The sequence below is a fragment of the Pseudonaja textilis genome, chromosome 1 (assembly GCF_049901715.1).
Source record: "Pseudonaja textilis isolate UNSWEBS1 chromosome 1, rPseTex1.2, whole genome shotgun sequence".
NCBI lineage: Eukaryota > Metazoa > Chordata > Lepidosauria > Squamata > Elapidae > Pseudonaja > Pseudonaja textilis.
Genome location: NC_141990.1, coordinates 101,029,662 through 101,053,401, shown reverse-complemented (window position 1 = coordinate 101,053,401; position 23,740 = coordinate 101,029,662). Strand labels below are relative to the sequence as shown.

The 23,740-nt window shown below is 34.8% G+C and overlaps 1 protein-coding gene across 4 annotated transcripts in view; it reads left to right on the top strand.

The window, feature by feature from the left end:
• Positions 1–23,740, top strand: part of SOBP (sine oculis binding protein homolog) — a 176,540-nt gene that overhangs the window by 89,811 nt on the left and 62,989 nt on the right. For 3 of the 4 annotated variants that reach the window (XR_015739635.1, XM_026726650.2, XM_087913465.1), the window contains one exon: positions 22,358–22,453. The exons of the other annotated variant lie outside the window; for it this stretch is intronic. Coding sequence is in view for 2 of the 3 variants with exons in the window: in XM_026726650.2 (XP_026582435.1) it covers positions 22,358–22,453 (96 nt within the window). In the remaining variant the exon portion in view is untranslated. The remainder of the gene's footprint in view (positions 1–22,357; positions 22,454–23,740) is intronic. 4 annotated transcript variants of the gene reach the window in all.

The window sequence follows — 23,740 nt, the reverse complement described above, 5'->3', positions numbered from 1 at the left end:
TGTGATGTTCAGGTCAGGATCACGTTCCAAATAATCTCAAAATAACTTGCATTGATTGTGGTTGCTCATCCTAATGACATGACTGTGCTGTCCAAATGTAGAAGCGTTTGTTGAGATGGAAACCTAGAACATTTACACAAACCCATGGATTCTTTGTGAAACGGCAGCAGGAAAGCTTAGCCTCCATTCATCACTTCACAGGAGCTCCAGTGTTTTTTAAATCACTCTATCTTGCAGCATTATGCTGTCCAAAAAAGGCTGCTTTAATGCCATTGGGACAGCCATCTGCTTATTGGATCATTTGCTGCTGGATCAGCAGTAAGTTAGTACCCATAATTCAGCTAGAATAAGGCTGCTCCGTCATACAAATATAGTCTGACCATAGTAACAACTTTAGAAAATGTTAGACTTCCTTTACAATGGGATGATTATTTTGAGGATAAATAAATCTGTCTTTCTGTCTGTCTATCTGCTTGCCTATCTATCTATCTATCTATCTATCTATCTATCTATCTATCTATCTATCTATCTATCGTATTCAGCTTTGTTCGGGTATTTTCCTACGTCATTATAGTTCTGCTTTTAAAGTTGTAGCAACGTTTTGGCAGGCTTCTGCCATCATCAGGCTTCTGTATTGTGTTCGTCTGTGAGTCAGACTTTTACAGTTATTTTCTATCGATCTGTCTGTCTGTCTGTCTGTCTGTCTTCAACTTATGACCACAATTGAACCCCACATTTCCATTGCTAAGCAAGGTGGTTGTTAAGTAAGTTGTGCCTCATTTTACAAACTTTTTTTTGGCCACAGATGTTAAGTAAATCACTGAGGTTAAGTGAGTTTGATCTCCCCCATTGATTTGCTTGTCATAAGCCAGCTGGGAAGGTTACAAATGGTGATCACATGACCTTGAGACAGTGCAGTTGTCATAAGTACTTGCCAGTTGCCAAGCGCCTGAATTTTGATCATGTGACCTTGGGAATGTTGTAAGTGTGAAAACTAGTCATAGGTCACTTTTTTGGGTGCTGTTGTAACTTTGAACACTGCAGTGGTTAGAATGCAATAGTGCAGGCTACTTTTGTTGGAAATAGTTTTCACCAGCATTTCAACAAGTACTGCATGTGAACTGTATTTGCAAAGATACAGTTTTTTCCCTTCCATTTCTTTTAACCAGTAAAACAGTATTTTTGTTAAGTGGGAGAAAAGGAACATCTTCATATATGTAGTCTTTATAGTCTAGAAATGCTGCACGGTCTTCCAATGGCAGCTGTGGATAAGAGTAAAACATTTTTTCTTTCTAGTTCTGTATCTGTTGATCAGAAACAGGAGAAAAGGGTTTTTTTTTTCTTGCAGTGTTTCGTCATTTTAGGGCTTGTGGACAGTTTGGTATCCCGTTGGTGAGAACTTGGCTTCAGTTGCATGTTATTATTTCACACATTTTTAAAGGGAAGATGTGTTGGTGGTTTTGCAATGCAGCAATTACTCAGATTTCTTTTCTGCATAAGATTAAACAGATGCGTATAGCATAAATTAAAAATGGGCAAGGTGGGAGTACTAGCAATTTATTATTTTCCTCTTTTGTTTGCAGGGAGGGTGAAAGGATTTTCCTCTTAAGAGCAGTACGGTAGTAGCTCTGGATGCGGCCATAAAAGAATATTTTGTTTTGTTCTACATTTTCTCAGTCTTTTGTAGCAGAAGGAAGTGAAAACAATTTGAAAATTAGCTTCAAAAAGCTTTTGAGCAGTTAGGCAATGTGGAAATGTCCAAGAATGTGGTATAAGTGGGTGAAATTGCCAGTTTGTTTATTGATAAAAAGGAAAGGAAAATGGATTACCCAAAAAAGAACAAAAGAATATAATACATATAAAAATATGTGTGCTCATGTAGATGGAAATGTAGCTACAACAGTAATGTACGATACATGCTTATGAGATGGAAAAAGTAATTGTCTGAAAGTTAAATACTTCTTGTTTTAAAAAACATTACAGACTTTTGAGATATTGCTCAACAGGAGAGCTCTGAAGAATATAGTGTTAAAAGATTTGAACTATTAAGGTAACTGGCTTTAAAAACATTTGGTAATGTTGGCTAGATTGCAATACTATTGGAAAAGATGCAAAACATCTGAAAGTTCTCAGGTCTTGATGTCTCACTGTATGACTGAATCTGGTTATGTTATGGAGGCCCGAAATATGTAGAGTTTTCAGAGTGTGTTGAAATCCAACAGTAATAAGAACAGGGCTTAAACTCTGACTTTGCTATAGTTTAAATGATTTATTCTTCTTTCACTGAAATTAACAACGAGAGAGGGCAAATTCTAAAAAATCATTGCAGAAATAATGTGAGAACAATGGCTATTCAATTAAAATATAAGGGATTATTGTTTCAATACAGATGAATGTTTGACTAAAGAGCTTTAATAATCACTACCAGAATGTTTGAGGAAACACAAAAAACAGCTTTATTAATAAGTATTAATGGGTCTCCTTTCTTTGAAAAAACAACAGTGTTCATTCATCAATAATTTATTTAGAAAGCAATTGTGGTCCATAATTTTGTAAAAGTGAGGTGATTTAAGAATTTGGCCTTAGCAGATTTTAACAAAAAAAGAAGTTAGCAGTGATGTTTTCAGTTTCACATTTCTATGTGTGGTCCTATTTATTAGGAAAACCTGAGGAAAAGGTTAGGAACCCCAGTAGAACTGGAAAAATGTAGATGAAAAACTGTGTGATATGAGACACCTCTGTCAACAGAAGCAGCTCCAAGCAAAGAATCATTGTTCTTCAGATAGATGGTTGGTTACTGCAGTAGTTGAGATAACTGTCTAATTATAATATCAGCTTGATGGGGTGAACCAGGGATGCCTGGATTCAAGGCTTTGAAGTCCAATGGGAAAATATTTAAAATTTTTACTTTACAAAATTTTACAAAACAACCTAAGATGCCTTTCTAAGCCCCCTATAATAGCTGTAATTTACACTCTGTGTGAACCAAGTATTTTAAAACAAAGCTGCACAAACTATGTAGATATAAATGCAGCCAAAATCGATGTTTTGCCAGCTGAGCAAAGAACAAATAAAAGGACTGTAAACTAAGATATGATAGTTTTATTATATTTGACTCTTAAGCAGTATATATTATAGCAGATCCCATGTCAATATAGTCAGTTTAAAAGGTACAGTAACATATTTCTTTGCTTCAATACAGCAAATCACATTTTACCTACTTTCCTAATGCATGTCTGAAAATACACTTCATTTTTCCATGCTCAGAAGAAACAGTTGTCATGATAATTTACCAGGAAGTTATTGTCTGTCACTTTTCATCATTAAGTTATTCAGAATAATACAAGCGCAAAGAATTTAAGCCCAAGTAGTCAAGTTCTTATTGTTCTTTGATATTTTTAATGCTCTTTTTTTAGCAATCTACACAGATTCCAATGTATTTATTTAACACATAAAGAATTTCTGTAAAAGTAGAATTGCTGGGTCAGGCCACCTACCTATCAGTTTAAAAAGCTCTTTGTTTTAATTTAGTTTTCTGAAACACGACAAATTACATTTTCTATTAATATCTTAACGTAATGAATTTAATTACAATAAAAGCTTCCAGGAGGCTGCATTTTGATAGCTATCCAAAATCTGTTTGATCTGAAACACCCGGAAAGAATAATTATTAGGGCTTTCTGAGCTATTTTATACTATATAAGGAAATCTAGATTGTGCTTTCAAATGAAACTATTTCATACAGGAGCAATATGAATTTCCTAGCCCTATCAGATAAGGACGTTTTCTCCCTCTGTTTCTCAAAATAATACAACATCGATGTTCTACCTGTTTTGCTTTTGTTGAGATTGTTTTGTCTTACTCAAAGGAATTACTTTTCTACATACAATAGTCCTTTCTGAAGGACAAATCCAGTTGGTCTTATTCTAAGCAAATGTCTTCATCATCAGCTACCTAAATTACAATATTGCTTGGCCCTGGAGAAGATAATGATGTGGATTTCACAGTCAGCCAAGGCCAAACATTATGGAATAGGTATAATTTTTATCTTTTTCAATACACTACTGTTCTTTCCTTTTGTTCCCTGCAAGCTGAAGTAGGTGAAGAATCTAATTTTATTAGACCATTTTTCAAGGGAAGTGCAGCATATTTTGGATCTCTTGCTGAAGCCATGAAGTATCTGAAGTATCGCAAGTCTGCCTTGAGGTCCTCCAGAAGTCACCTTGGCATGCATGTACTGCATGCTCAGAAGATACTCCTGCTGGAATAGCCAGGATAAGGCTTTATTTCTAGGGTCACCTTATCTTCTAACAAATCACTATGACACGTTCAGTACAATTTACTTATAATTAGTATAGCTGATTTAATGTGTATTTTAGGATAAGGATTCCATCTGATAAAAAGAAAATATCTGCAGCAATTATTAAAGAATATCCTTTCCTGGACCAACAGTTCCTAGTCACAGTCACTCATGCCCTAGTCACTTCCTGTCTTGATTATTGCAATGCACTCTACATGGGACTGCCCTTGAAGAACATCCAGAAACTCCCATTGGTGCAAAATGCAGCTGCCCACATGGCTTTGTGCAGACCCTGGTGTGCACATGTTTCACCTCTCCTGTGGGAGCTGCATTGGTGGCTGATTTGCTTCTGGGTGCAATTCAAGGTGTGCGGGTTGTCACCTTTAGAGCCCTTCATGACTTGGGACCAGGTTATCTGAGGGACCGTCTCTTGCCGGTCACATCTACCCAACCCATCAGAGTGGGGAGGCAGGGAATGCTGCAGGTCCCATCCCTGAGGGAGATACACCTGATGAAACCCAGAAGAAGGGTCTTTTCCATGGTGGCTCCCTCTCTCTGGAACATCATTCCCCCAGAGATTAGAATGCCCCCCTCTCTAATACTCTTTCAGAAGGCACTGAAGACCTGGTTCTGCCAGCGGGCTTGGGGAACCCAGAGTGGAATGGAGCCCATCAAATGGCTCGTATGATCTGCTGTCGTTGGGGAGTGATTTTTAAAAAAAAAAAAATTTCCAGATTTTGTTTGAGTCGCCATGGGTGAATAAGTGGCATTATTATTATTATTATTATTATTATTATTATTATTATTATTATTATTAACAATAATAACAACAATAATAATATCATATAAATGAGCAGTCTGCAGAAACACAGGGGACTGTGGACTGATTTTTATTTTTCTATATTGGCATACTATTTACATGGCAGCCCTGAATTCAGTGGAAAGTTGAATATCTGTGGGTGGATTTAAGCAAAATATGTGAGCCAATAATTGCCCAGAGAATGCATCAATTCACTGTGTGTAGACTTGATTGGCAAGATTTCTTTTTATTGTCTTGACATTTCCCCGCCTGCTAGGGCAATCATAAACAGTACAGCTGTATCCATGTAGGCCTAGTTGTGTTCATACTTCACTAACTTATACAGTTAAATAAGCCAAATAATAAATTATTGTTTGTAACTCACACATCAGTTATTTTATGTTTTCAGGGCTAATTATAATAAAATATGAGATAAGCAGATGAGCTCATTTGTGAATGGCCTTCAAAAAGAAGTAGTTGATTTTAATGTTTGTTGTTTTCTGCATGGTTTCACTTGTATGCACCAAAAACAAAATTGCTTACACTACTTTTATAGTTGCCTTAGTATTTACTTTTTGTGCAGCTACTGTTTAATTTTACTATCAGTTTTCTGTACAATATACACAATTTTGAATATTTTCAATTGAAAAATATTGGTAGAAATATTTTGGGAGTCTTCAGAAGATAGTTCTCTTCCCAAGGTAGCAGAAGAATATGTTGTTTTAACAAACATTTATAATTTTAAATTTCTGGAGAAGAGTTATTTCTCTCCTAAGAAAGTGGGTACATTTCTACAGTAAATCACAGGCCCTACTGTGTACAACAACAATTGACTATTGATTCAGTTGTTTAACATTCAATTGTCATCACATCATTTTCATGACTGTGCCATTTCATAGGGTTTTTTAAAAATTAGTTTTACCTGAAACATAGGGTTGTGCAAATTGTTCAAGAAAAGTGAACCAATGATCATGATTTTAGTTCTTGAAGAACATCCAAGTTGAGCTAATTGACAATATTTGTTCCTAAAGATCAGTTCTTATTATAGAATAGAGTTTGTTTTAGCAGACAATTTTTTTTTTTGCAAAACAGATAAGATAATGCATCAAATGGTTGAATTCCAGTATATCTCCAAACTTCTCCATAGTCAACTCTCAAAACATTATGTCAGTAGCATCAAAGGGCATTTCCTCCTCAGTGATGGTCGAGGTCATGGATGAGCAACTTTTGCTGTCCTGAGGCTCATCCTTAATGGCATGCATTCCCAGCAGGCTCAGAAAAAATAGTATTAAATGTAATGCATACTTAATAGATATTAATATATTAAAATAATATTTAAATCAATTTAAGATTAAGTATGACTGACAGGATTGTTCTTGATTTATGTATTTGATATTTTTATTGTTATATTAAAGTTACAATATGGTGGCAACTTGCTTTTGAGCTTGAACTTGAAGGTCTGACTGTAATATATACCTTAATTTTAGGCTTCAGTTATATGTAACTAATTGATTCAGTGAGCATATTTAGACAACATAGTGAGCTATCCTAAATTTTCTTTAACAGTTGTTTAAGTATCAAATGATTATCTACCAATGAATAAATCAAGGTAAGCTTGGATAAGCCATAGATAACCCTTAGATAAGCAAAGGCCAAATTAACACAGACAAAAAGAAAGGGAACTGCTTTAGGCAACATACAGTTTAGCAATAAAATACCTTGCCAGAAGCATAAATAGGAATGAAATTCCCTAGGAACTAATATTGCACAATTTTAATCAATATATTTTGTACAGTTTATCTAGCTGCCCATCTCACAATAGAGTGATGCTAGGTGCTGAACAAAGATTAAAACAGAAACACGCTATAAAAACATCAAAAATAAACACAAACATACACATAAGGTGAAAAACTTTATACTTCTAGTTTAAGTTTAGAACCGTATCAGCCAAAGGGGCTCACTCAAACTCCCATACCCTAAAGTTTTCCCCTTGTGGATAAGTATATTCAATTTTTATTTTCCAAACTATGTCATTTAAACCATTGTGAGTAGTAACGCTTTTATATCTTTTTTATTATTATGGATAGGTGTGTGTCTGTGTGTTGTTTTATTTTAATTTTGTGCCTTTGAGTCAGTCTTGACTGCTGGCAGCTGCTCAAATGAGTCTCTGCAGTTTTCTTGGCAAGATTTCAGAAGTGGTTTTGCTACTGCTGTCTTCCTAGAGCTGAAAATGACTGGGCCAAGGTCATTCAGCTGGCTTTGGGCTTAAGATGGGTTTAATCACCTGGTTTCTTGCCTGGGCCCTTAACCACTACACCAGAGTAGCTCCCTGTGGACATACATATGATTAAGTTGTATGGTAAAATTATACTGCCTATGCAAAGTCACTAGTGTCTTTTCTGAACTAGTTGGCCCGCCTTACAGTTCTGACAATGATTTTTTAAAAAGGCTTTTTGATATTTGAATGTATCCACTGAGACTTACTTAAGATTAAATATTTATAGGGTTGCTCTGGCAGCCAAATATTTCATATCTATAAATGCACACTATTTAAATGACTATCAACTAAGGGAACATTATATAAAATAATAGTAAATATTCAAACATACAGAATAAAATTCTAATCTTATTTTGTTCTTTATGTTTGATTGCTGAGAAAATCTAGATAGATACGATGTTTAAGGTAGCAAAATAATATATAAAATAATATATAAAATACATTTATGAAAAAAAATATTATATTATAGTCCAGTTTTTAAAACAATATTAATAATGAAGTCTATTTATTTATTAATGATATTTCTATGGCTGCTTAGTTTCAGAGTGACTCTATGTGAAGTTTTTGCACATCCCATAAGAATAATCTGGTGAATTAGGCATGTTAATTTTTTCCCAGTGAACCCAGAGGCACTTAAGCAGGCTTATCTTTGGTAACTGTAATGATACTTCAGCCAGAGTCATTTTATTGAAAAAGGAAACTCCATAAAGTCATTATTGCTCATTATACAATATAAATTGAAGCAATTAAGTTAAATGAAGAAAGATAGATTCTGTAAAAATAAAAGGCAAGGCCATTTTTATTAGAAACATTAAATATTTACAATATTACAATACAAATAACATTTTCAATGTAAGTTGCCTTTTCACTTTATAGCGCTGAATAATTTATTTTTATAAAGAAAACGATGCCCAAATTGAAAAAAATGCATGGAGAGGAGAAGTACTGAATAACTGTATTACAAAGCAACTGAACAAGTCAGTTAACTATTAGTAGAGATAGCAATCAGACACAAGAAAAAAAATGTTTTTATTGTATTTTAGCACATTGGTATACATTTAAGAAATTGGGGTGGGGAGCTGTAGTAAGCCTGGCTTCCCTTCTGTAACCACTCCCAAGAATCAATGAAGATTATTTTAAATCTGCTGAAGGTCTTAATAATAACATTTGAAAAAACAACAAAAAGTGTAAATAGCCAGTTTAGTGTATAACAAAATATTCCATATGGCAGCCTTCACCAATAGCTGTGTTGACTGGGAGATTATGGAGCTGAAGACCAAGCTGGGGACGATTACCATATAGTATTGGATTGTAAAATGAAACTTTTATTAGGGCCACTGAAAGACAAATAACTGTGTAATCTAACCTGAAAGAAACACAGTGGTCACTAAGTAGTACCTTTATTGATGGAATAGTTTTCATCAGGACACCAGGGATGTTTCCTCTTTCTCTTGTAGTCTTTCACTCTCCCAAAATATCTGCGCTGAAGGGATGGAGACTCTTTAAAGGAGATTTGGAGAAAGCATCAAGAAACTGCAGGGAGGAAGATGAGGAAATGTTACTATGTGAATAGATAAATGCATGTGCAACGTAAAAGGAAAATATTTGTAGGCTTACATATTTATATCCTTATAAAATAAGAATATTTTATATTCTTATGTGGAAGAGTTTGAATTCACCTGAGCTGCTCTTACGCTGTGCCTTCCACACTACTTTCCAAATTTAAAGAAAAAGAAAAAGAAGATTATTGGGAGGTCATTAATTACAATATTAATCTAAACTGTAGGCTGGGATTTTCATCCTATTCAGGGATACTCGTTTTTTTTATTCCTTATAATGTTTTTAGATATCTGAATAGCCTTAAGATTCTACACTCTACATAGAACCTAACCTACTATCAAATTAAAGGGCTTTCTACCTATCCCAAAGTAGTCAGCATAAAATTGCTCTGTTCTTCCTTTAAAATATTGAGTCTGTTTGGCAGTATCCTGAGTTACAATGTGCAGATTAGGTTAAGCAAAGATGTTCCTATCTCCCTTCTTAACATCATCATCCAAACCATCCACCATTGCTGTGAATGGAAGGTGGTTTTACAGATGTTTGAACCCTCACGTTAACCCTTTGTCAAAACCTAGTCCTAGGACAACTGAAATATAATCTTTTCTTTATTGGGTAACCCTTCAGTATCTTGTACTTGAGGTATTATAGTGGACCTTTTTCCTTCATGACCTGATGAGTGGAATGGCTTCTGTTTTGCAAGAGCAGAAAATCAAAGTTAAAACAAGGCAGTACTGTAGACGGACTGGCAAAGTGATTTTTCACTGGGCATTTTAGTATACCCTAAAAAGATATTATTGTCCATGAATGAAAATTTACTAGAAGGTAGATGTCACTAAAATTAATACATTTAAGTTTACAAGGTAATGTGGTTGGAACTGAGATGATCCACTTGTTCATTTCTCCTGAAAATTTGAACTGAAGCCAACGTCTGAATACATATCTTAGAATTTTAAGAACGTAATTTTTGTCACTGCCATTGATCATCCAGCTGCTTAATTATACACATACTACTTTTTATATCCATTTGATGAACTGTATAAAAATATATTGCATGTTTTCCATTTGCTGTACAAAAATTAATGACAATAGTATTGCCACTCTATGCTAATTAGGCTGTGGAACAGGATGTGGTCTGCTCAACTGCTTGTGACAAAATTTTATTATGTGCTTATTGGAAGGGAAGTTCATAAAATATTCCCCCAGAAACAACTAGAGTTCCAAACTTTTGAAAAACATTGGCATTTACGGGGCTATTTCACAATTTGATAAAAAGGGAATATTTCTCTAGAAAACAATACACTTCAAGAGAGATTCAAAATGACATCTAAATCTATATTTGTCTTAATTATCTGAATAGAGCAATTGATACTTGGCATAATCATTAAATATAAAGTAAACTCTGGGACTGAAAACAGCTGAATTAGAATTGCCAAACTCTCCCTCTCTACTCCAGAACAGAAGGTTTCCCCCAAAACCTATCATTTTTCAGCAGTGTTCCCTAGATTGGTGGTGAAAGATGATGTCATTAGTTTCATTTTTTTTTGTTCATGCAACCCAGAGTGAGATTTAGTGAGATTCTTCTACAATCAAACTCTCATTGGCAGATGGATATTAGGAGAGGTGCTTTACTTTGTTTTGTTTTAAAGGCTGTGTGGGTATGGACTATAGGACAGGCATAATTTCTGAAAGCAGTTTTTTAAACTGATGCCAAGTTCAGTAATGGTTATTCTAAGATTGGATTTATTTTGCTATATGCTTCATATTAGATCAAACATATACAGTACATGTACATTACATATATTATCTCATCTGTGATCCCTCATCTGTGATCTTAAGATGTATATTTACCAATCCAATTCATCATGAAAAGCACAGTTGCTCATAAACTGGTCTTCCTCCTGTTAAGTTCATTCATGCACTTGATTATTTAGCTCCTTATACTCACTAACATAGATATTACTATTATTTTCCCAATTGTATCAGGGAAATTAGGAGTTAATGAATGTTCCATTATGTAAACTTTTGTGCCTTTAGGTTACAAAACTAGGATAAAGGCCACACATGATTATGAATGGTTGAAGACATGCATAAATTGAAAAAAATATTAGCATAGTAAATTAAAAACCTGGTCAGTTAAGCCCTCATTAACCTCATTAGCTCATAATTGCCCACACTGCTGCATTTTGAACCAATTGATTTTCCAAGTGGCTTTCAAGGGCAATCCCATATAGAACATGTTGTAATATTTGTTCTGTGAGGTAATTAAGAATATGAGTGAGTGTCACAGTTATCTATGCTTCATTCCTGCTATTGCCTATATTTCATGCATGTCATTCATGATTAAAAATATTGTCTAACTTTCATGCTTATTATCTATGTACTAAAACTCTCACATCTGCTTGTTTGTAGCCTTCAGTTGGGCAAAATTGGAAAGTATAGGACAACAATTATTAAATCAAGGTAACTGTAGTGGGCTAATGTTGGGATCTATGACTCTGAGGGGAATGAAATTCGGGGAAGTTGTGGCCACTTCAATGCCACCACGCTTTCTGATTATATTTCCTAGAAACCTGTAGGTTGTGTGGCACAAAGGAAAATGGGGAACCTTGGGGAAACACCAGGGGTGTAGTTTTCTTTGCAACCCATAGTTCCCTATATCTTTCTTTCTCTTGGTAAAATGGCAGACAATCCTGTGGATCAGCCAAGGACAAAGAAGTGTGATTTCTGAACTCCCTGCCAGTTTCCCACAAGCATGTCACTGGGGAAGCCAGCAAGAAGCTGGAAATTGCTTTTGTTCCCATGGCTTTTTTCTTTCCGCCTGTGCTCATTCTATTTGTCTGTTTAAGTAAGGAAATATTTTTGAAAGGATGATGCAAAAAGTCAAGGGTTGTCCAGTTTGTCAGTAAAAATTATCTAGGCTGATAAAGAAGACAGCATAGGAATTGTGGAAATTTCTGCATTTTGTTGAATTGGCCAAATTGCTGTAGTTGAAATTATTATGGGATTTTAAGGGAATAGAAGTAAAGAAACTGAGACACAATTTGAATCTTTTATTTACATGCTTATAGCTGAAAGCCATGCATTATTTTATGTGAATTACCACTTTTTGTTGTCCTTCTAAAGGAGGTTAATAAATGCTATACAGAAAAAACTTCCATATGGTAAGAACATGGTTAGCTGATTCTAGATCTTTGTTTTCTGTTAGAGATAAGAATATTGGTTTATGTCATAAATAAATTTAGAGTTACCATTTTTGAGTATGTTGCTCTTCACAGAAGGTATTACATTTTGTATGCCTTTGTAATATAGCTGCATTTCAAAATAAAGCAGAATGTATAAATATAAAATGTGCATTAAATATTACACTATATTCTTCCCACCAAATTAAAAAGATTAGTATTCATTTTTCTGTAATATTCCACAACCAAAACTGCCAGAAGAAACAAAAGAAACAACACAAAAATGGTATTTCATGTGCCAAAAACTATTATGGTTTCTACAAGGCTAAATTAATCCAAATTATAATGACATCTACAAAGATGATCTTATGCCATTTCCCAGTTTAACAAAATTCTCCCTGATATTTTTTTTTCCTTATGATTGGAAATGTCCATTTAACAAACAGTAAGAATAATAAAATCAGTGAAGCCATTGTTACGAAAAGCAGCCCAACACTTAACATATAGACCAACTGAATACATAAATAAAGTTCATTCCCAAAAATTCACTAATGTTTGAAAGAACAGTCATCATCTCTAAATCTTGAGCACGCAAGAGCAGATTGAGCTTTACTCCCTGCCCTATGCGTTTTCGGCAAATGTGACACTACAGTTGTAGCCTCATTTAAAGTAGCAACTGCAATTTAAGTTGATCAACTATGTAAGTCTATGACAATCTGTGACACTAAACATTTTATCTGCAATAAGTTTTACTGGAACCAATGGGCTGCCTCATCCACACAAAAATAATGTGTTTATAACTTAGAAATTAATTACATCTGGTCCAAAGCTGAAGTGCAGAGCTTTTTAAAAATTATTTTTCTCTTCCTTTAAAACATATACCAGGTGAATCATTTTTGCTATCGCTACTTATTTTGTTTTAAAGCCCACCTTAGATATCTTAGTATTCGTATTATTGATGATTGCCTCAGAAAAGAGATTGCAAGGGATTTTATGTACAAACCTATCATTTAGTAGTAATGTTATGATAAACCTCATTACTTTCTCAGCCCTTAACCACAGAAAGAAGGAGAACACTGCTGGAAGTAATAAAGGAGAATATCTGTAGCTCGGGATTGAAATGAAGGGCCTTTGGTGTTCTCTGAGCTTTATTGTTTTCTTGAAGACAATGATGGTGCACTGATGATGTTGCCTAGTTTGGGTAATGAAATATCTGCAAGAAAACAACCAAGCTCGCCAAGGACCTCTCAGTGCTGAAAATCAGTGAAAAAAACAGACATCTGGACCTTTAAAATCAGATGAAGGTTTTTTTAAAAAATGTTGCTCTCTACTGCAGTGAGAAGCAGCACTTAGTAGTTTCATTGTTATGATGAAATTTTGCTTGATTGCTGAATACTGCAACAGATGACAATATTACAAATGATAATTCATATCATATTTCCTTAGACTTTCAATAGAATAGAATAGAATTCTTTATTGGCCAAGTGTGATTGGACACACAAAGAATTTGTCTTGGTGCAAATGCTCTCAGTATACATAAAAGAAAAGATACATTCATCAAGAATCAAGAATCATAAGGTACAACACTTAATGATAATCATAGGTACAATAAGCAATCAAATCATACTAGGAAACAGTCAATATAGATCGTAAGGATACAAGTGACAAAGTTACAGTCATACAGTTACAAGTGGGAGAGGATGGGTGATAAGGAGTGACGAGAAGGTTAATATAGTAGTGCAGACTTTGTAGTTGGACAGTGTTGAGGGAATTATTTGTTTAGCAGAGTGATGGCGTTTGGGGAAAAACTGTTCTTGTGTCTAGTAGTTCTGGTGTGCAGTGCTCTACAGCATTGTTTTGAGAGAAGGAGTTGAAACAGTTTATGTCCAGGATATGAGGGGTCTGTAAATATTTTCACAGCCCTCTTTTTGACTCATGCAGTATATAGGTCCTTGATGGAAGGGAGGTTGGTAGTAATTGTTTTTTCTGCAGTCCTAATTATCCTCTGAAGTCTGTGTCTGTCCTGTTGGGTTGCAGTTCAACTACTTTTACTCACCATAGAATCATAACTGATCAACAATAATCCTGGGGTAGGATACAGTCTTTTGCAGTCATTTTTATATCAATCATATTTTTATATAAATTATATCTAATAACTTACTTTGGGCTGTGACGATGAAACCTCTTTGTCAAGAGAGAGTGTGTGCATTATGAGAGGAGAAAGAAATTATTTGTCAAATAATTTGTCAAGGAAGACCAGTGCTAAGGTTTGCAGTGAGTGACTATAAAAACCATTTCCTAGAATCATATTTTGCTTGCATACTCCTGGAGGAACGGGCAAGAATGCATAAATTGAAATGGCAAATATAGTCTGTCCTAAACAGGTAATATCTCTGCATATAAACTAAACAGTGGAAGCAAATAGTGGCTGAATTCACCTTTCACAATAAGTCATTGTTTCTCTTTACTGATGCATACATAATGCTAAGCCAAACCATGACTAGTGGTCACAATGATTGGCCACATATATTATGCTAAGTAGGAAGCAAAACCAGAGTATTATGGCTAGAATACAGTGTGTGACTTTACCAGTTGTCTGTCTTCACCAGTGCTGCTCTGTTCAGATAGAGGATAAAGTAGTTGTTATTGTCATGGAAGCTAAAACATCATTAGGGCAGCTTCCAAACAATTCACAGGAATACAGTTCTGTTGCCATCTCTGAAAAGTAACAGAAAGCTGACAATCTTCTGAGTGGACAACAAAGTGTATGTATCTTTGCACATTCGCACCCCCAAGGAACTGTACTTGTAGTTTTCATTGCTACGTGGGAGCTGCAATCTAGAACTATAACAAAAGGAGTGGATTTTAACTGGCAAATTGGCCTTTGCCTTATTTTTTCTCATCTCCAGTTTATTTACTCGTTGAAAATATTAATGGTACTTTAAAATAAAGGCAAAAGATGATGTAAATTCCTTAATTGTGATCCATACTACAATCTGCACTTGTGTGCATTAATACACATGAGGAAAAATTAGTTGCCAAACCCAGAAAAGATAGAAGCCTCCATGAAAGCATACTTAAGTCCTAATAAATTAATTTTGAACACGATAATATGGTCAAGTTCATGGAAAGAGGTAAGCCCAACTGAAGGTAAATTCAGTTTGATCAGTGATAGTGATACATTCAATTGCTGAGCTCCTATTCACTGTATTCCCTCCTACCCTGTTATGCACCTGATGTTAAGAAAAAGCCATATACTTTTCTTGTTCCACTGACTGTCATAATCAATAATCAATCAAGGACCTGTATACTGCATGAGTCAAAAAGAGGGCTGTGAAAATATTTACAGACTCCTCACATCCTGGACATAAACTGTTTCAACTCCTTCCTTCAAAACAACACTATAGAGCACTGCACACCAGAACAACTAGACACAAGAACAGTTTTTCCTGAAAGCCATCACTCTGCTAAACAAATAATTCCCTCAACACTGTTCAACTATTTACAAAATGTACACTACTGTTACTGTTAATCTTCTCATCACTCCTTATCACCCATCCCCTCCCACTTGTGATTGTAGGACTGTAACTTTGTTGCTTGTATCCTTACGATTTATATTGACTGTTTCCTAGTATGATTTGATTCCTTATTGTACCCTATGACTATCATTAAGTGTTGTACCTTATGATTCGTGACTCTTGACGAATGTATCTTTTCTTTTATGTATACTGAGAGTATTTGCACGAAGACAAGTTCCTTGTGTGTCCAATCACACTTGGCCAATAAAGAATTCTATCTATTCTAATTGGTTATTTTCCCCCTTCTCACTATGCAAGATTTCAATTTGTTTTATTCAGTCCTATTAATGTTAGGTGATGGATTGTTAAAAGCAATATGACTTGACAGTGAACAAGAGAGAATGATAGGAGCCTTGGCGGCGCAGTGGTTAGAGTGCTGTTGTGCAGGCCACTTCTGCTGACTATCAGCTGTCTGCAATTTGGCAATTCAAATCCCACCAGGCTTAAGGTTGACTCAGGCTTCCATCCTTCCAAGTTCAATAAAATGAGGATCCAAATTGTTGTGGGCAATAGGATGGCTCTTTAAAACTGCTTAGAGAGGGCTCTCTAAAGCACTATGAAGCGATATGTAAGTCTAAGTGCTGGTGCTAGTGCTATTTCATTGACCCTCAAAAATGCATATGACTTTTAAAATAAACAATAAAATAAGGAATAAAAACATGAGAAATTATTGACAAAATGACTGATTATATTACTATTTTCTGCCTAATGCATCAGTTCAGCCTGATAGAACCTATTCATTCATTTCTTTATTTATTCATTCATTCATTTAATCAAGACACATGGTTGTCCAGCTCAATAAATGGTCTGGGTATCTACAAATATTAAAATATATAAATACCTCCCACCACGTACTAAAATAAACACAGCAGCTAAGAAGAACCACAAGGGGATGGACTCCTTCATACATTCCTTCAAATACATTTTGCATTATATTCTGTTAGATTATTATTTCCTATATTTTTGTTTTATTTTCATACGTTTCAGCACTCTGTAATAATATGCAAAAATTGACATTCAGAAAGAAGAATGGTAATCTAAAAATTGGCAGTTTTAAAATTTAGACATTTTTAGTATAAAGTTTGTTCAATAATTGATCAGAAATAAAGTAAACAAGGTCCTAAAATATAGAAGACAGTAACAATACTGTGTTTGTTTTTCATCAGAGGAATGATTTGAATTATTTTATCTCTTTATTTTTAGTATTTTATAGTAAGCTGTGCTCCTGACAAGCCTTGGATGTCTGCCAATGTTTGACTCTGGTGATTTCTTAGTCTTATCAGAGATTATGTGTAAAAAATTTAAATAAAAACTATATCATTCCAACAAAATAGGAACTCCACATACAGCAGACACACATCTCTCTGTTTCTCTCCCTCTCTCCCCCTTTCCTTCCCTCCCCCTTCCCCTCAAATATACGGAGGATAAAAAGCCTAGAAGACAGTAATCCAGAAAATAATTTATCTTATCCATTACCATAATGTTGGTGTTTGAAAGCATTACTGATAGAATGAAAGACAGGGGCACTATTTATTAGTTTTCAATTATGTTAATTCTTATAGCTCATTTTTATAATGAGATCTGAAGGTTAATCCATAAAATCAGGCTAAGGACCCTGTCATCCCTGGAGGCTTGCCAGAAAAATGCAATAACTTTATGAGGCAGAAGGATTATTGGTAGATAATTAGGCACATCACAATTTATACTGAGTTTCCCAGTTGTCTGTTTCACACATATATCTGCACATACACATGCACAAACATAGAATAATCATACAAAGTCAGCACAACCAAGATTCCATGAATATAGCAACTGGATAATTAACAATTAGGTAATTTCAAGAAGACTCTGAAGGATTCTAGCCATATTTCCATATATGTTTTATTTGGATATTTAATACTTTATCATTAATTATAGTTAGCTACCTTTAGTATCATTATAGATTAATGATACTAGGTTTGTTAGGTGCCACCCAAATCAAGACTGATTCTGGATGGCTTACAATGCAAGGCAATATATAAATATCAATCTACATAAAACAATAAAAAAATTGGCCTGATCAACATATATAATAAATATCATGTACTCAGCAATTCCATCAGTCATCCTAGCCCAGGAACTGGGATTAAAGCCAGGTCTTTAAGGCCTTCAAAATGCCATCAGAATGGAAGCCACCCAAATTTCAGGGAAAGGCAGGCAACATGATGGGCAGGTAACATGACATGATGTTTCCTAGCTCCCGAAAATGACGCTGTTTAATTTAAGGGGTATTGAATGTGTTCACAATGGAGGAGAGGACGCTGTCTCCCACGTTGTGAAGTGTGCTAAATTTAAGTGTGCTGCATAAGGCGTTGCAAGAGCAGCGAGCTGGCCATGGTGGTGGCGAGAGGAATATGGGGAGACACGCATCTTTCTCTCCCCTCTGAGACAATAATGCTGCTGCTCTTGCTATCCCCTCCTCCTCCTGAAGCCCATTAGGATGAGGACATTGACTGCAGCCACCTGCCCAGTGTCTCGGAAAAGAGAAAATTTGTGCCTGTTCCTGGTGCATGCAGCATCAAGAAGGGCTGGAAGAAGAGGCAAGTAGAGGGGCACTTTGCTCCCGCTCTGGAATATGGAGCGAGTCTCCATCCGCCACTGTTACCCTTCCCTTCTCAGGGCAGGTGAGTGACTGTGAGGGGAGGGTGAGAGGCGGGGCCAGCCAGTGGTGGGATCATCTGACAGGGAGCCACAGGAGAGGGCCCAAAGAACCACATGCGGTTCTCGAGCTACATGTTGCCAACCCCCGCCTTATACCATTCCATTCCACCCCATTCCAAGATGAAGATCCATTCAAATACTGATTAAAATCTAGATTAAAAGGGGCCACAAGTAAAGATGTGCTATGTAACCATATTTATAAATTACAATTCAGACATTTATTTATGGTAGTTAAAACTTTATTGTATCTTTTGTTCAATCTGTATTCATATTTTCAAACATGTTTGGGTCTGAAAATAATCAAATTACAGTTGCTAAACAATATGTGCTTGGCCCTTCTGTTGTTGTTTTTAATAAGCATAAATATTGGTTTATTATTTTTTAAGCTATTCTCTGCCAGACAAGCACAACTTTCCTCTGTAGCAAGGTTAAAAAGAAGTATTCAAAAGGGGTGCTTTTTAAAATGTGTTGCCTCAATCTATGCATCTTTCTTTAAAGAAGCAACTACATACTTTAGAAAATTTAGTGTAGATGCTTTTGAACTCTTTCCCCATGTATACATAGACCGCACTTCAGCTGTGTCTGCCTGTGAATCAAAATGGTTGAGCTTGTGCAAGCATCTGCAACTATGCAGAACATTTTGGAAGATACAGCTGCATTAACACACCAGAGCATTATGATTAGCTCATATGAGCATGCTTTATAAAGTTCCTCTTCCAAATGTTTTTAACAGCTCTAATGTGCATAGGGTTTTGTGGGGGTGGGGGTGGGAGGAGCTTGGATGGGATCGGGATAGGAGAATGTATGGGAAAGAATCTCAAATAATGCAATTTTAGATGCTTCTCAAGATTTATCAAGTAGTTTAACTATAAAAAATATCCAGCATAAATATCAGAAGCCCCCCCAAAGTTTGATTTTAAAAAATCAAGAACCAGTTAAAAATAAACCAAATCCAAAGCTTTCCAGGATAGTCCTTCTATCTCCTGAAAATTAAGTCCTCCAAAGTTCAGTGATGCTTACTTCTAGATAAGAGGATTTGAACTGCAGTCTTAAAGCATAATATGAAATAAAAAACAGATACCGTAAACAAGATAATTTCATTGTTGGTTGTTATCTTACAGATCTTAACAACAGTTCCTTCTGTGATCATTTTAACAATGCCCAGATACAGAAAAGTATAGATGATTCTTAATATAACGTGGACCCAAATAATTTTAAGTCTTTTAATTACAAAAAAATAAAATTTTGAATTGAGCTTTGATATACGCCACAGTTACAGAATTGGTGCAATATAGTCTGCCCATCTATTATGGGATTTTTTTAATATCAGACGTTATGTTTCCTACAGTTTGTGTTTTAAGGCATGCTCATGGGGAGTGCATAATAATTTGCTTCTTAAGCAAACTAGATCAATGTTTTTCTTCTTGAAATTTGGATTCCCAAAATTATATTCTCAGGCTACTTTCCTAATCAGTGCACAACAATAATTTTGAATAGGCATGTGAGTGCATGGAAAAGTATTAAACTATTATGACAAGATTAAATTGGAGATTTGAGTATTATTTAAGGAGAAGATATTAAGGAATTGTGGAAAGAAATAAGCATATGATTGTCTAGTACCTTAGTTTACAACGAATCCAGTGTTAAAAATATTTCTGATTTTTAAAAAATCATTGTGCCCTTAAGAAAGTAGCCAAACCTGATATAAATATTTATTTAGCATTTGTTTCTAGAATGTGCTTGTGTAAGTGACCTATAACCCGTAAGTTATCCTACTAGCTATCAATTCCTTTTCTTAATTTTTACTTTGCAGTCCACTTACATAGTGTGCCTATTAGCTAAAACTACCCTTGCTATTTACTCTTATCAAGAGACTTAGACCAAGACCAACCTAGAGATTCTAGCTGCTTAGGTTTGAAAGACCATTTCCTATGAGCTCCTTATTCCAAATTTCAGTGTTCCAGTCTGCTTTCTCAGGAAGAATTATGGAACTGCCTGTCATAAGTAATTTGGCCCAAAGAGGTTATATGAAAAAAACAGTAAATCACATTTATAAATTGAAATAGTTGTACTTGTCTTCTGGCAATGCTCTAGGCCATGAAAGCATATGCTGCAATAAACATCGTTAGCTTTTAAGGTGCCACGGGACCCTGCTGTTTTTATTTTTAACATTCTTCTTGTTTAAATCTTGTAACCCTACTGCTACCAGGATTTAGAAGATAGGAGTGTTGGCGAAGAATTTTAGAGATACTAATTTGTAAGGATTTAATAGAATTCCGTTATTACTGCAGAGAATTTCAGCTTGACTTTCCTAATGTTTAGATTGGAATTAAATAATATAATATAATTACATTAGTAAACCTTTAATTTTTGCTACTAACTCCAGAAGAAGAGTGTCTGGAAAACCAAAATATGTTTAAGTGACTCAGAAGCTGAATAATTTGCTAAACATTGGTACCCTTGATATCCAATTCAGAATAACCCTTTTTGCCTCTGTAGCCGGGGAATTACATTTTGGAAAGTTATGTAAAAAAGGGGGAAACAAAAAGGGACAGATATTTTATAATGCCCATGCCAACAGAAAATAAATACTCAAATATAAAACATGAAAATAGTTCACACAATAGTAAGAAAACTGAAGAATATCTTAAGAACTATCAGAGATAACTAGTGAGTTATTAAATATTATTGTTACAGATCTTCTTGATTAATATAGCATGTAGTCTCTTTCTTTCTTTCTTTCTTTCTTTCTTTCTTTCTTTCTTTCTTTCTTTCTTTCTTTCTTTCTTTCTTTCTTTCTTTCTTTCTTTCCTAAAGAGACAGAACTACCTGCTCCTTGCCATATGGCTTACCTACCTATCTCTTCTCCCTTCCTTCCTTCCTTCCTTCCTTCCTTCCTTCCTTCCTTCCTTCCTTCCTTCCTTCCTTCCTTTTCCAAGTTCACTGGGTCTTATTTAAATAAGCTGGCCTGAAGCCAGAAGCTCATCATTTTAATGCAGTGTAAAATGTGAATATGCATAATTATATGCAAGCCATATGTGAGGGAGACAGCTCAGCTGTGAATTTCAGGAGACCAGGAGAAAGGGAGAGTGAACAGTCAGAGATTAGATGAGATGAGAGTGGAACAGAGTGCAAGTGTCATCCAAATGAACGGTGTAATGAGCATGCAGCTGACACTCCTCCTTTCTCCTACCTCTCTCTTTTTACTTTAACTCTAAACCAGAATATGCTGCAGATTAGAAGAAATTGCTGCAAGCAAGCAGCAGAGTTGCTAATGGAATTGCATTAATTTATCCATTTACACTTCAGCTTCGTTAATGAGCTGTTTAGATCAAAACAACCCATAACTTTCAGTTTATATTCTTAAATATTTTAACATATTTGATTGCCCTCACTTAATGACAACTTGATTCCAATTCTTTTACATAAAAAGAGAGGAAATCCATGCAATACAATGACTATCAGAAAAAAGCAGAAAATAAGACCTTGTTTCTTAAAATGTTTAATCTGGAAATATGTTATTGGTTGAACATTTCCAAAGGGTGAAATACCTATAGATTATATGTAATATAATCCTTGAAATACCAAAAAGAAAGGGAATAAACTGAAAATTTTAAGTTTTCTAATCCTACATATATTGGGAAGTAAGTCCCATTCATCTCATCGTGACTTACATCTGAATAGACATGAGTAATACTGTGCACTCAGAACAGAGCTGAAATACTTGATTTTGGGGCTTGTTTCTTTGCTAATCTTTAACTCTTACACCAAAATCTATTTGCATGTTTTTAATGGTGTAATGAGCACTCAAAAGTTCTAATACTGCATATATAAGAATTTTTTTTACTACTGTTGTATTTTAAATTCCCGTTTGTTTAATGATCTGAGCTGTTATGCATTTAGCTTATTCTTTTTCTTCCATTATTTCTAAGTCCCTAAATAGGCCATTATATTTCCCTTCAGGCTAGAGATGAAGATGGACATGCTGAAAATTTTCCCCAGCAGCACTATGCTAAGGAAACTCCAAGACTTGCCTTCAAGAATAACTGCGAACTACTTGTAAGAATAATATACTTACAACAAGTCTAGATTGTTACTTTAGCACAGTGAAAACAGTTTTGAAAAAGCTTTTGTTCATGATTATATACATTATGAAGTATTATAGCTTTAAAAAAATACCATGTACCAGTTGGAAATGCTAAGTCTGCTATAGTCAAACAGGTCTGAATTCTCAGTTTACTTGCAAATCTTTTCTTATAGAATAAAATGTCCTTGTAATTGAATTGTAGTGCCATCTGAAGAATGTTTACTCAGAAGAAAGTTCCACTGAGTTCAATGGAGCTTACTTCCTAGTAAGTCTGCTTGGTATTGTAACATAGTCTTGTATCCCTTGAAAATCATTCAATGAATTGATAGTAAAACACCTTTAAAAAGAGGGAGGAAGGGAGAGAAATTATACCTAAATGACAGTCATTTTCTGTTCTTCATCTCTCCCTTTTTAACTTTTAACACTGCCATTGTGTTTAGGTAACATTAAAATTCCATTTAGCTGCACTGATACATGGTCCTCCTTTTATACTTAAATTATTTCCCCAATATATTGAAAAAAAACAACATTAAATCACTCTTGTTTTCTTTGGGGAGACTGAGCAAATCCAGCAAAGCACTCAGGAGAAGCATAGAATGTTTACATGGCATAAAATAGATTATAGCAGCTCAGCTGTGAAGAGAGATCCATTCGAAGGCAGGGTTAATTTGCTGTTCATTTTTGCATTTGCCGCATGCAAAATAAACAGTAAATATAAATGGATGTTATATTTCTGTACAACAAAATGATTAGTTTTTAATAGTTTTGATTAAAATGTAATGATCAGTGCTTTAGGCTTTAATATTTCTCATTTAGTTAAAGCCAATAGAAAATGAATGATCATTTATTTAAAGGAAGATCCTGATGACTGTACAATTACTATTCTGTTGATGTTTTTGTTTCTCCTCCATTGTATTTAACTCTTTAAAGGATCAATATATCAATGGTGAAATCTGAACAGTTTGACAAAACCACTATTTTTTTTAGTTTAGTCTTGTTTTATAATGGGAAAAAGAAGGAAGATAGTGAAATATAGCATTTTATTGAGAACTGGTAGATGTTGTTCAGTATGGATTTTAGATTTGTCCCTTTCTCTGATACATAAAATTTTATTATAATGTTAATGTTTTAAAAATTGAAGGATAGACAGTTGTAGTCAAGTCGAACTATGCTTGACCAAACAAAAAATAAAATATAGTACTGAGCTCAGCATTTTATCTAGCTTAGTGCTAACCCCTTTGATCTATATTATTGGAATA